The 12,371-nt window shown below is 45.5% G+C and overlaps 1 protein-coding gene across 1 annotated transcript in view; it reads left to right on the forward strand.

Moving 5' to 3' along the window:
* Window positions 1–6,121: 6,121 nt before the first annotated feature.
* HSPA12A (heat shock protein family A (Hsp70) member 12A) overlaps window positions 6,122–12,371 on the forward strand; it is a 60,143-nt gene continuing 53,893 nt past the window's right edge. Inside the window, exon 1 of the mRNA XM_082765139.1 lies at window positions 6,122–6,155. Coding sequence (XP_082621265.1) covers window positions 6,128–6,155 — 28 coding nt within the window. The 5' untranslated portion in view covers window positions 6,122–6,127. The remainder of the gene's footprint in view (window positions 6,156–12,371) is intronic.

A 12,371-nucleotide genomic window follows, 5' to 3' on the forward strand; every position in this document is an offset into this window, starting at 1 on the left:
GGTATAATCTTATGGAATTGTCATCTCTTTAGTGATGAGGAAGAAAATACCATCAGAGGTCTCATCTGTTTCATGCTGAGATAGATATCAAGATAGCAAGCAGAAAGCCTCACTCTGTTCATTTGGGATATTAGATACTTTCATTTATGGATGTGTGCCCTCATTAAGGATTCCAAAAATAGAAGTATGTGGTAGTTAAAAAAGAACGTGCAGAAACTAGTGGCACATAAAGATTTTGAGGAAATGTTGGTGATACTCAAGATACTGTTAATCTCAGATATTTTAGGCAAAAGTAAATATATTACTCAGTCACTGACTGATCTAGTTCTTTAATTTTTCCAAATGTGTTAGTTATCGGAATGTTCTTAAATGTTTTGTAAGAACATATTTCAACAAGAGGATTCATACTAACATACCCACTTCCACTACATCTTGGAGTATTTCTATTTTTTCTTCATATCTGTGTAATTTACTATGCTTTATCTACCAATGACTGAATAAATAGTACAACTGTAAGTCCTAAGCATAATTTCTATCAAATATATATTTTTAAAGTTATGCTCTGAAAAAAATCTAACATCACTTATATTTGAATATTACATTTCAAGACCATTTCTAAGGCATGTCTTTATAAGACACCTTTAAGAGTTTAGCTTTTTCTTTTTGGAGAATATACTTAGAAGCAAAAATCAAATCATATAATGTTCATGTGCATGAAATTTTAAAGGTTGTAAAGCCTATGAAAACATGTATATTATAGTAAAAATATTTCCAGTATTCACTAGGCACCTTTTTTGAGTGTCAGAGTGCTTTGGGTTATTTTTCATTTTCTTTCAAAATCTAAAATGCTTAGCGGCCCTGCTGCCTTGCTGAATTGGAGGTTGGTGAATTCATTAAGATTTACTCCAGTAATAATCAATGTGTTTGGCCTAAGGTGTAGGTATAGATTCCCCTGTGTACTTTAAGTAGTTTCTTGTAAAACCAATTGTGTCATTTATTGTTTGCTCTATGACTTTGTTACACTTCTTCTGCATTTCTTCAGTTGCCCTTTAAGCTTGCTTTATTCCTCTCTACATGTGTCTGTCTGCAACCACTTCTACCTCCCAGATACAGGGTGAGATAGATGTAATCTAATGTGTGCTGTAGTGCCCACTCTTCTGATCCATTCTGTACTAATCTTGATGATCTAGGTTGATATCCTTATATTTATGTACTTGCCACACAGTTTCTCAAATGGCTTAGGAAAAAAACCACCCGTAACCAACCTGACATGTACCCACATGGTACCTCAGTGACAGTTTCCCTATGAGTAACGAAGCTGTGGAAGCTGCGTATCCTTCTAGTTTCAAGTTTTCCCCTTGGATAAAGTTTATTTGGAGCATCGTGTCAATTGTGCTGCCTATCTTTCAACATGTTGCCTTTTCTTTCTAATATTTAATTGGACCACATGAACTGGACCAGGTAGGAGCCTGGTAACTGTCTTATGTTTGATATCTTTCTGTGATGACGTTTTTATGTATCACCGGTGCACAACAAGAGATTATGCTCCTCTGTGACTTGTCAAGGTTGATAATTTTCTGAGTTGGCTCTCCTTTACACTGTCAAATTTATTATAATCAGTCTGGTACAGGATATTTTTAAATTTGGTATTGCCATTTAATTCAGTGAAGCAGTCTGTAAAGTATGGCTGTGCACAATAACACCCGGACATGCCTCCTGAGGGGTACCAATGCATTCCCTTGAGCAGAGGCCAGAAGAAGTAGGGTATGCAGGATTTTGGCCTGCCCAAACTGGAGTTCCTCGTTTTTCCAGGTGGCTGCTGCTTTTTTTTTTTTTTTTTTTTTTTTTTTTTGTCACCTGCCACTTCTGTTCACTTCAGTAGAGACCAATGTGCTCATTACTTATTTAATCGCTGTTTATGTTCACAGGAATCAGATAACAAAGCTAGGCTTACGGGTTGATGCACATGCAGCTTTGTTACTTTTGGGAAATGAGAACAGTGTGATCTCATGAAGTTAAATAATTTATTTTTTATACAACCAAGGTAGAAGAAGAACAGTGAATTTAAGGAAGAATTGAGTTCAGGACATACAATGTGAGTGGAAACTTTTTGGGACTCAATCCATCTTTTGCATTGTGCACGTTCCTAGCGTTGGGATCCACAATAAAACTCTTGAACATTTACTGTGTGTTCCCACTGGAGAGACAGTTCAGCATTCAGCATATCTAAATTGTATAGTTTGTAAAAGAGGTGTAAAAACAAAACAACAACAAAAACAGTGGAAGCAGTGGTTAGTATTGGGCTTCCCTGTCCGTGTTTGAAAGCACTCTCCAAATGAGTAATGTATTGCCAGAGATTCATGGGCACCAGATCTGCACTTTCAGTACCTACAGCACAGCAGGTTTGTTGCAGAAACCTCCTGCTGTGACACGGTGAAGAATCCTGTGCAGGTTCTGTTCTGAGAATGATGCATTTCCAACTGATGCTGGCATACCAGGAACGAGAAATGTATAAAAGAGAGATGAAAACTGCATAAACCGTTCTTTTGAAGAAACCCTTCATATTTGTATGTGCTCATATATTTCTCTATTGAAAAGCTGTGATAGTGCTGAATAGCTTTTCTTCTTGTCTTTACAAAGATTTCTTGAGTATTAAAATAAGAGGAAAGGGGAAGGTAGCAACTCCATCTAGGAAAACACAGATTGCCAATTGGCTCGGTAATGAAGTTAATTTCTAAGTTATTAGTACGCGAAACAATATGCAAAGCTAGAGAGGTAAAAGTGCTGCAAAGTGGAAAACCATACAGCTGGAAAGAAGGAGGAGATTGCAATAACTGCGCAGATGACAAAAACATCAGGTATTATATGTTTAATGGTGCTCCAGAAAGTACCTCAGAGGAGTCTTTGCAGTATGCAACCATTACCCTAGGTATTTTAATTGACCAGGTAGACATAGCGTTTTGAGGGATTCCTGAGCTGCCAGTACAGGAGGAATTCTTACCTACCCTCGCTTCTTTTGCTTTAAATGCTTTGTGGCTTTTAAAGATCCCACTTTCCCTGGTGCTGGTATTGGGTATGTGGCACACTGATCTCCACGTCTGTAACAAGATCTGCCCATCTTGCTGTCAGACGCATTAAAAGCAATATCCAGATGCCTGCATTCCTTCCAGGTCTCTGTGCCTCGTGTCTACAGCTTGCTGATTCTCAGTGCTACCCAGCAGCGCCTGGTCGAGCCCCTCATCATCATGCGTGAGAAGCACGTAGCTCTTTTCACTGTCTGGCCACAGTTTGGTGCAGCACTCACAACATGTGAATATGGCCCTGAGAGGGCACTGTAGTGATCTTCAGCCTTCTCATGAAATTTTCATTGATGCTAATGCCTAACATCTATGTGGTAGCTCTGTTAAAATCAGAGTGAGGTTCGACAGCTATTATTCCTGTACTGTCAGTTTATGCTGGCATATCTGAGCCCCTTGTGTGATGGATTGAATGGTTTGAGGCTGCAGCTTTCTAGAAATCACCTAGGAGAAGTACTCTGTGGATTCAAAATACAGTCTATTAAATCACTGTTCTTGATTGTGTTTGAGAGGTATCAATCCTGAGTAGGTGCTTGAGAGGGAACTTGAGCAGAAGGCTATCCCAAGCGTCCACAGTAATTGCATTTCTCTGCATAGTCACACTAATACCGTAATAAATACGGGACCAGGTGCTTGAATTTAATGCTGATGGGTGCCTTGGTAGTCTTACAAAAATACTGTGACGTTTCAGTGTCAGAGAAAGGTTCTTCCTTTGTGCTGCTACTCCCTTGCAATGTACTAAACCAGCTGATGTTGGTTCACTGAGAAGGAGAAAAAATTCTTTCCAGATCCATACTGAAACTGAACCTTGTGTAGGGGACAAGCGAATTAGCTCATCTATGTCTTCATTAGAGCAGGTGTTCAGAGAATGCAGATGACTTTACTTTGCTGTTCTTTTCAAAATCTATCTGCTGTACTCTTACATTGTATTTATTATATTTAGACTCGTTTCCTGTTATGCTTATAAAATTTCAACCATTAAAACCACAGACTCCAAACAACATATCAAAATGACCATAAAAGTGACAAACTTCCCAAGGAATCAAAATAAAGTGTTTCCAGCCCCTGAGTGGGCTTATTTGTTATGGTAACCCTTTCTGAAGGTGTTTTTTCTTTCATATGAAATATATTTTTAATTTGTTTTCAATGGAGAGAGTTGACAGGGAAAAAATAATGTACTGTTTTATTTTTTCTGTAGTTTTCAGCATGATTTAGTTTTATCTATATAAAGCAAAACACAATTTAGGGTGTCTTAGTCCAATGTTTTATATTTTAGATTGAGAGTCTAATTTTTTTTTTTTAAACTTGGTTCCTCTCATTAGATTTGAAAAGGAGATGCTAAGCTCTCTGGGAAAAGGGTCTTATTTCTGAAACCAGCAGTCACATGCGTTCAAATATTCTCCTGCTGCATTATTCAAAACACCTACAGCTGAGCGCGTAACTTAGGCAACCTGGCTTGATACTGAATAATGTAGTCACTGCCTTGACATTCGGAAAGATGTCTGTACCCAGCAAATGCTATTTTTATGTGTGTTGTCTTGTTGCTCGAAGCATCACATGGAAGACTAGCCTGCATATAATGCTTTTTTTTTTTTTTTTTTTTTTTTTTCCTTGAGAGTATACGGTTCGGGTCTGTGTTTGTTTTTCTTGATTGCTTCTTTTGCTTCTCCCCCTTCCTTTGTTAATTATCTCAGTGCCTTCCAAAGGCTACAATCAATTGCTATTGAAGCGTATTTAACCCGAAGCAAAACTTTGTTGCTATTTAAGTCTCTTGTCAGGAAACCCAGCGTTGGGGTTGTTTGGTTTCTTATTTCCGAGGCCATTTAATGGCAGCATAAATATTCAGCCTGACTATAAATACGTAATTAAAGCAGCCCATTGGCCAGATGTTCCCCTTTGTTGCATGGCATGGTGCAGGCAGCAGCAATTCCAGTGCACGCCGGCCCTGCTCCTGGCAGATCCTGCAAGCGATCCCTGCGGCCGGGGATCTCCCCAGGGAGCCACGCATGCAGCTGAGGAGCGTTGTGCCATGAGCTGCTCAATCGCTGCTGGTCCTGGGAGCCTTCATGGCGTGCTCCTTCCCTCCCTGCTCCTCAGCGGCTTGGCAAATCCTTTTGGGAGGCAGCGAGCTGGGGAGCTGAGCAATGGCTCTGGTTATGACAGCAGGTTTGGGGAGGCAATCTTCTTTTTAGGGCTGCTGCAGGCCTCTGCAGGTCAGCTGTCTGAAGCACTTTGCTGGGGTTTTACCTCCGTGCCACACCTTGGCTCCTCAAAGGGAACAAAACCTGGGGAAAACCAGGGCTGTGCTGAGCGAGCAGCTGCTGCCTGGAGGGTTTTGCTTCAAGCTTCTCGCCTCCTCCAGGGTTTCCCGGGATCCTGCCTCGTCACAGCGACAGCTTCGATGGGAGGGCTCGGGACAAGCTTTGTGTGACCCTAACAAAGCCCCGTGCCGGCTGTCAGGGTGGTGTCCTGAGGCAGGAGGGGCTGAGGCCGTGCTCGCAGCTCCTGCCCTCAGTTATTTGCTCCGTGGGAGCCGCGGGCAGCGCTGTCAGAGAGCCCGCACGGCTGCTGAGGCTGGGAAATAAGCGCAGACCCCAGAAGCAGGGGAAGGAGAGAGGAAAACACTTCCTCCAGCCGCAGGATCGCGGCCGGGAGGATGCCAGCCTCATTTTTACCCTCGGCTTTTCTCACTTAGGCAAACTCTGCCGGCTGGAGCGCCGGCGGCCGCGTCTCTCTCCCAGGTCCTGCAGCCCCCGGTGATCCCCTCCGAGCCGCCCGCTCCCGGAGCTCATCCCGGGGGGGGTGGCAGAGCCCTGCCAAGGGCACCTCGAGCCCTGCAGAGCCGCCACCGCCCCCAGCAGCTCCCCGTTCCCCCCCCCCCCCCCCTCCCCGTATCGCGATCAGCCCCTGCCGCGGCGGGGAGGGGCCGCGCCGCCCCTGCCAGGGCCGGGGTGGGGCCGGGAGGGAGCCGAGCCGAGCCGGGCCGAGCCGGGCAGCGACAGGAGGAGGAGGAGGAGGAGGAGGAGGAGGTGGAGGAAGGGTGCCCGGCCATGTCGGAGAGCGAGGGCGGCGCGGCAGGTAGGGCGGCCGCCGCAATGCAGGAGCGGGGCGCCGGGCGGGGGGAGGCGGCCGGGACCGCACGGTGGAGGGGTGGGGGGCACCGCCACGGGGGTTTTAGGGGATACCGGAGGGGGTTTTGGGGGAACGGGGGGCTGCAGACCCGCAGGGATCCCCTCCGAGATCCCCCTGAGGCAGCGCTGTTCCGCCCCGTCCCCGGGGGTCGGCGCTGCGGCAGGCGGGGGGGGCCGGGTGCGGGGACAAAGCGGCGGCCTGAGGGGGGTTTAGGGGTCTCCCGGTGGGAAAAGGGGGGTCTGGGCTGGGAATGGGGTGCCCCTGGGGGGCAGGGATAAAGGCAGGGGGTGTTTGTAGCCGGGGGGCTGATGTGGTGCAATAAAACCCGGCGGTGGGGGGGGGGCGGCCCCGGGGGCTGCGGGGCTCGGCTCGGGACGTGGGCATAGTGGGGCTGGATCCTGGCGGCCCCAAACGAGGTTTTTGGGTCCCTTCGTGATGGTGCTGTGCCCGATGAAACCCATCAAGGCGGCCCCTGCAGGGTGGGGGAGGAGGCTGGGGAGGGATGAGGGGCCCGGGGGTGCGGTGATCTGGGTGGGTGACCAAAGCCCAGGGGGATGCAGGCACAGCCTGCTCGCATCCGACATCCCCATCCCTTCTTCCCTGCAGCGCTGCAGGGAGTCTAGTAAGCTACTGCTGAGCCTAAGGTGGCGGTGGCAGTGCGGGGGGAAAGTTGAAAGGTTGAGTTTATACGGATCGTGCTGGGATCCGGGGAATGTTTGGAGTAACATAGCGTAACCGCAGTGCGTGTGGAGTAAAAGGAGGCGCGGGGCGTCCCTTGCAAACAACACAACAACGATAACTAGAAGCTAGTTGAGTCTTCAAGACGATCCTTACAGCATCTTTCCCCCCCCTCGTGTTTGTGTTCCTTAAGTGCTTCCCAAATCAAGTCTCTTCTGTCTGTTGTGTGTGAAGCTGCCTGTAGCAGTTCTCCGGCGAGCAGCTGACAAAGGCGAGGGGAGAATGACAGGTTCATTAGGCTGCTGGGTGGCAGGGAGTCCTGGGCTTTGTTTTCTGCCAAGTTGCAAGGTTAGGGCAGTGCGGTGCTGAAATCAAGTAACTCGTGGCACAGGGAGAATGTGTGCAGGAGGGATTTTGTGAGGAGGTGGAATACCAGGTAGTAAATCAATGATTTGTTATGCCAGAAACCTTTATGTACTTTCCACTCTCTGGAATGCTGAGGCTGTCAGAGGAAAAAAAAAGACTTTGGGGATAAAACGTGATTTAGGGAGTGTTGGGGCATTGACAGTGCTGAAGCTGCAGTCATTTATTGCAGTAGCGTGCAATGCGCAGGAGAAATGTCTGGAGGTGAAGCAGCAAAGTGTTGCATGCGCTGTGTGCCAGTCATTGCATGGCTTTGCTTAGCGCAGCACTGCGGTATCTGCAGCTTGCTGAGTGCGAGCCTGGGTGAAACTGCTCGTGTCCAGGAGCTGTTGCATGTAAAACTTCTAATTATACTGACTTTCAGTGCTTTTGGCTTAGAACTGGGTGGTGCTGAGCCAGCTGACAAGTTTTCCCTTATGGCATGCACCCGGTAAGGTTTTGGTCTGGGTGTTCAGTTTATTCCCGCTGAGCCAGCAGCAGGGGAGGTGCTGCCCAGCTCTGTGGCTGCAAGGCTCCCTGAGGGCTGCTTGAGGCCCCAGGAGCTCTGTCCTGTCCAGGGGCTGCTTTGTCTGGCAGATGTGTGGGGTTAGCAGGGCTTTAAGTGGGTCCTGAGGGCGTGAGGAGCACATCTCAAACACGGCTGCCACCAGGAGCAGGAAGGGGCTGCAGTGGCTGTGGGTGCCAGCTGAAGTTGGAGCAGCCTTCAGGAGGCTGGCTCTGTGCAAGGAGAGCAGAGTGCTGCCTCAGCTACAAAAGAGCTGGTCTGTGCACATAAACGTCAAGGTTAGGGTTTGACTACGCTCTCTGACCCTGTCACTGTTGTTTGGGCAATATGCGCGTTGACTGCAATCTTACCTTGCACTCTCTTCTCCCAAATGCTTTTTACTGTCATCTACTCTGATGTCACTTATTCTATCGATAACTGCCCTGAATAACCATACCTCTATTAGAAAAAACTTAAAGTATTTTTAAGTTTAAAGCAGTAACCACCAAAGGATCCCATCACCTCCATTTTCTGTACCTGAATTAGTTCTACCTTTTGATGTTGTGGAAGGCGGGATTTCAGAAGTGTTTGACTTGAAAGCATGCAACACTTACGGCCTTATTAATGTCTGTCTGTGGCAGGTTTAGTCTGTACTTATTGTGAAAGAGCAATTTGGTTTATTTGAGTTTTAAGAAAAGCTTTGCAGGCTCTCAGTGAACAATAATGGAAAATGGATAAAGAATAAAAAACTCTATTCAAATGCCGGTCCTCCAAGGAGAAGAACAAGAACAGCCATGACCATAAGTAGGCATCATAAGTAGGTATGAAGCAACTTTTGGGGGGAGCTTGGCTCTATTCCTTTTATTTATTTATTTTAATGTAAAGTAGAGGAGATTTGCCATTAACAATTTCACTAAGCTGCTTCTCTTTGTGTGTGTCCATAAATACCATCAGTTGCTTACATATTCAGCTTCTATTTGATGCTTTTCACTTTCCTGTTAAACAGCCTTGCTAGTTGAAAATAGAAATGGGTAAAACTCCAGGTTACGACACTGTGGCGCAGTCCTGCCCAGCTGTACTTCCCCAGCGATGAAAGAGACACCAGGAGGGCTTGGAATCTGTTTCAGGATGAGCTCTGAAGTCCATGGGCCGTGGTTGTAAATGCTCTGCTTGCTTCCCAGATGTTTTCCTGAAGAGTGTGCAGCTGTTTTGTGATGTAAGGCCAAAGACGTTGGGATTGCGTTCAGGGAATGCTTCTGTCAAGTATGAGCTTCAGTGACGTGAAATGCCTGTAACATACGTGAAGACTTCTCATTCTTAACTCTACCAAATGTTCTGGCTCCTCGGTCATTAAATTAAAACTGCCTCTCCTCAGTCACCAGGCACATTTTGGTCTTAAAAAGAACTTTCCACAGTTCTCGTTACTCAAAATATGTCAGCTATGACCCATTTGCTGTTGTGTTAAGAAACATAGCGATATGCATTTAAAATAAACAAATACAAGTTTTAAATTTTGTCGTAACTATTTTTAAAGCAGTAACTTTGCAGTGTTTTAAAATTAGGATGGCAGTGGGTACTAAAACAGGAAATTTCTTCAAAGCCTGCCTCAGAGGGGTTTGAGAAAGGTTTTCATGTAAAAGAAAAGGAAAATGCAGTCAGTTCTAATAAAAAAGTAAGTAAATAAAGGAAAATGCTCAGAATGTGGAGGCCGGCACTCAGGCTGGACTGCCTTTGTTCTTGTTTTCTCAATGCCTTTGCTGAGGGCTGCATAAGGGTGTGTCAAGGACATGGGAGAACTGCTTTAGGAACTGCATCGCTCTGGCATTGCTTTGCCCTGGTGCTGGCATGCTGCTGGGATCTGGTCGTGTGCTGGAGTCGTTTGGGGCTTGCTGGCCCCAGTAGCCCTACCATGACTGCTTTGCAGTGTGCTGGGCACACAGATCGGTTCCCAAAGCATCTCAATTTGCAAGTACAGGAGACATGGGGAGGGTCTTTCTTCATCTGTTTCTTCTGACACTGGTTCTTGAATGCTTTGACTGGCGCTTACAGTCTGTGCTCTGGAGATGCCGTTTCCTAGGAATTTTGAGAGGCATTTCTAACAATTTTTATCGTTTGGAGTCTAGAGAGTAGTGTGTATGTGACTGCAATTTTAGAGTAACAATTTTATGTAATCTTTGGAAGTTTATTTACTCTAGTCTCTGAAGACTAACTCTATATTGCAGAAATGTGCCCAACCTGCTGTAGTCTTCTTGGGGAAGTTACTCTCCTTAGGGGAGAAGCAAGCAGCATAGGGAGTCATCTGTGAGCACTGCTTTGGTTTGTCCCTTTCTAGATATATTTTACATCTGTATTGCTTTTCAGGACCCCTCCCTAGGGGTTTGCACAGCCTCTGTGTGTACTCAGTCTAAGTATTTTTAGAGTTCAGAGTGCTCCATGCTCACCTGTTGTGCGTGGCCTTTCACCACAAGGCTCTTTGTATGTGTGTGCATACTTTTTTCCTCTTGTTCCACATGAAGTCTGAAGTGGGTATTTGAGCCTATCCCTCCTTTTTACAGCTATTTTTCTCTAGTAAGGGATAATGAGAACATAAAACCAGGTTTCTGTAGTGCATCTTTGCCACCTCCTGGTCATTGTTTGGGAAATATTTCCCAAATTCCCATTACAATTCAATGTTGCAAATTTCATCTTTGTTCAAGGGACCTCGAGGCTTTCTCTGTACTTAAAGATCAAAATACTTGTGGTTATGGTAGGCCCCATTCCTTGTGCCAAACAGATCTAACAAATTTAACATCTTTTTCCTAAGTTTCCATGGATACCTTAGCAGAGCACACGCTATAATCAGAGCGGTAAGGCATGCCGTTTACAAACGCTTTCAGCATTGTCGTGATGGGATGCCTGCATTGACAAATCATCCTTTCACAGTGGCTCTCTTGCTTCCTCAGCTATGCTCATCTTGTGGTTTTAGCCGTGGGAGACCCCACTGCAGGCTGTATTGTCTGCGTGTCATCGTGCAAGTGTACCTTTTTGGGGACCATCTGCTGGTTGCCATTGGACCCCTTGCTGTGATGTGTATGCACAGTCATGGCATTGGAATGGAGTCCTGACAGGTGCTAGTATAAAAACCTCTGGAAATCGATTTTGATCAGTGACTGCATGATTTTGTGATCTGCTCTACAAATCCTAAACATCAGTTTTCTCTCTTCTGTCCGTAGCTTCTCTCCTCATAAGGTATTTTCCTTTAAGCCTGCTTACTAACCATTTTTCAGGATCACAAAATAAAAAGAATAAACACAAACTTATTTTCGATTTAGCTGTGAAGTGTCACTCAAACCCATACACTATAAACTCACTTTTCTAATGAATTGTCAAGTTTGACGTTACTTTTTGCAGTTGTGCAACTAATGTTCCCTTATTTTCCCATTTTTGAGCAACACCAGCCTTGAAGAAAGTTAAGGGATTTATATATCACATCACTCATGCTGACCGCTAGAATAACTATTGCTTCTTACAGTTTGCCTAGTCCTTTTACACTGTTTCCCTCTTTCTTTCTTGTTGTTAGTTTGTTTGCTTTGGGTAAGAAGCAGGGGCAGGGGAAGAGGTTTATTTTCTCTGCTGGACACAAGATCCAGAAAAACCAAACAGTGATTTTTGTTCAGTCTTTGGCCAACGTTCCTTTGAGTATCTTGACCTAGAAAGGTAAATTTAGGATTGCTTTTTCAGGATACAGTTACATCTTGAGAAGATTCTTAAGTAAGAGCTCATGATAAAATAAGAAATTTTATAATGCTGTAATATTTTGGTCTTGTTATTTAAAAGAAAAAGCAGGCAAGCAGCCCACCTTCAGCTGGTAAGCAGTGCATTCCCCAAAGTGCCTAGCCTCACACATGCTCTGTTTTCTGCGTGTGGTCCTGGGAACTGGAGCGTAATCTTATTAGTGCCATTCCTGACAACCTTGCAGTGAACCAAGTTGATGAGGTAGATGATGACAGACGGGATGGTGACAGAGAGGCAGCAGGAAACCTTTTCTAAGAAGGTTTCTTTACAGAATCTAGGCTCTCTGAACATATGTGTGTTTTGTTTTCTGTTCCTTAGGTCTTTCTGTGTAGAAGCAAAGAGGGAGGAGATAGAGGACAGGAAAATATTGCTTGCACAGAGGCTAATAGTACAAGGAAGCATGAAGGAAGCAGGTTCAGAGGAGTTTGTTGAAGGGACAGAAGGTTAGTTAGTGCATACTAAAGGTATCTGCAAGAGAACTGTCTGTGGAATATTTAGAATGATCCTGGGGAGTTGTCTTACAGTACCTTGAGCCTCAGAATTTGTTGTTAGCACACACTTACCACAACATGCATCTGCTAATGCAGCTTGCCTTCCCCATCTGCATAAAGCAGAGTCAGTTAAGTTTTGTCTGGCAGTAGGGCGTGGGTGCAGAAGAGCCAGAGTTCAGGACTTGAGCAGTCATTGCATGACTGCTGCTGGTGAGTTCGCTGCACTCCAGGCCCTGCTGTGTGAGCAGGCTCTGATCAAGTGGGAAAAATCTCAGGACTCATAACAACCTGGCAGAGGTTTTACAGACAGTT

Source organism: Aythya marila, assembly GCF_965140915.1.
Source record: "Aythya marila genome assembly, chromosome: 7".
NCBI classification, from domain to species: Eukaryota; Metazoa; Chordata; class Aves; order Anseriformes; family Anatidae; genus Aythya; species Aythya marila.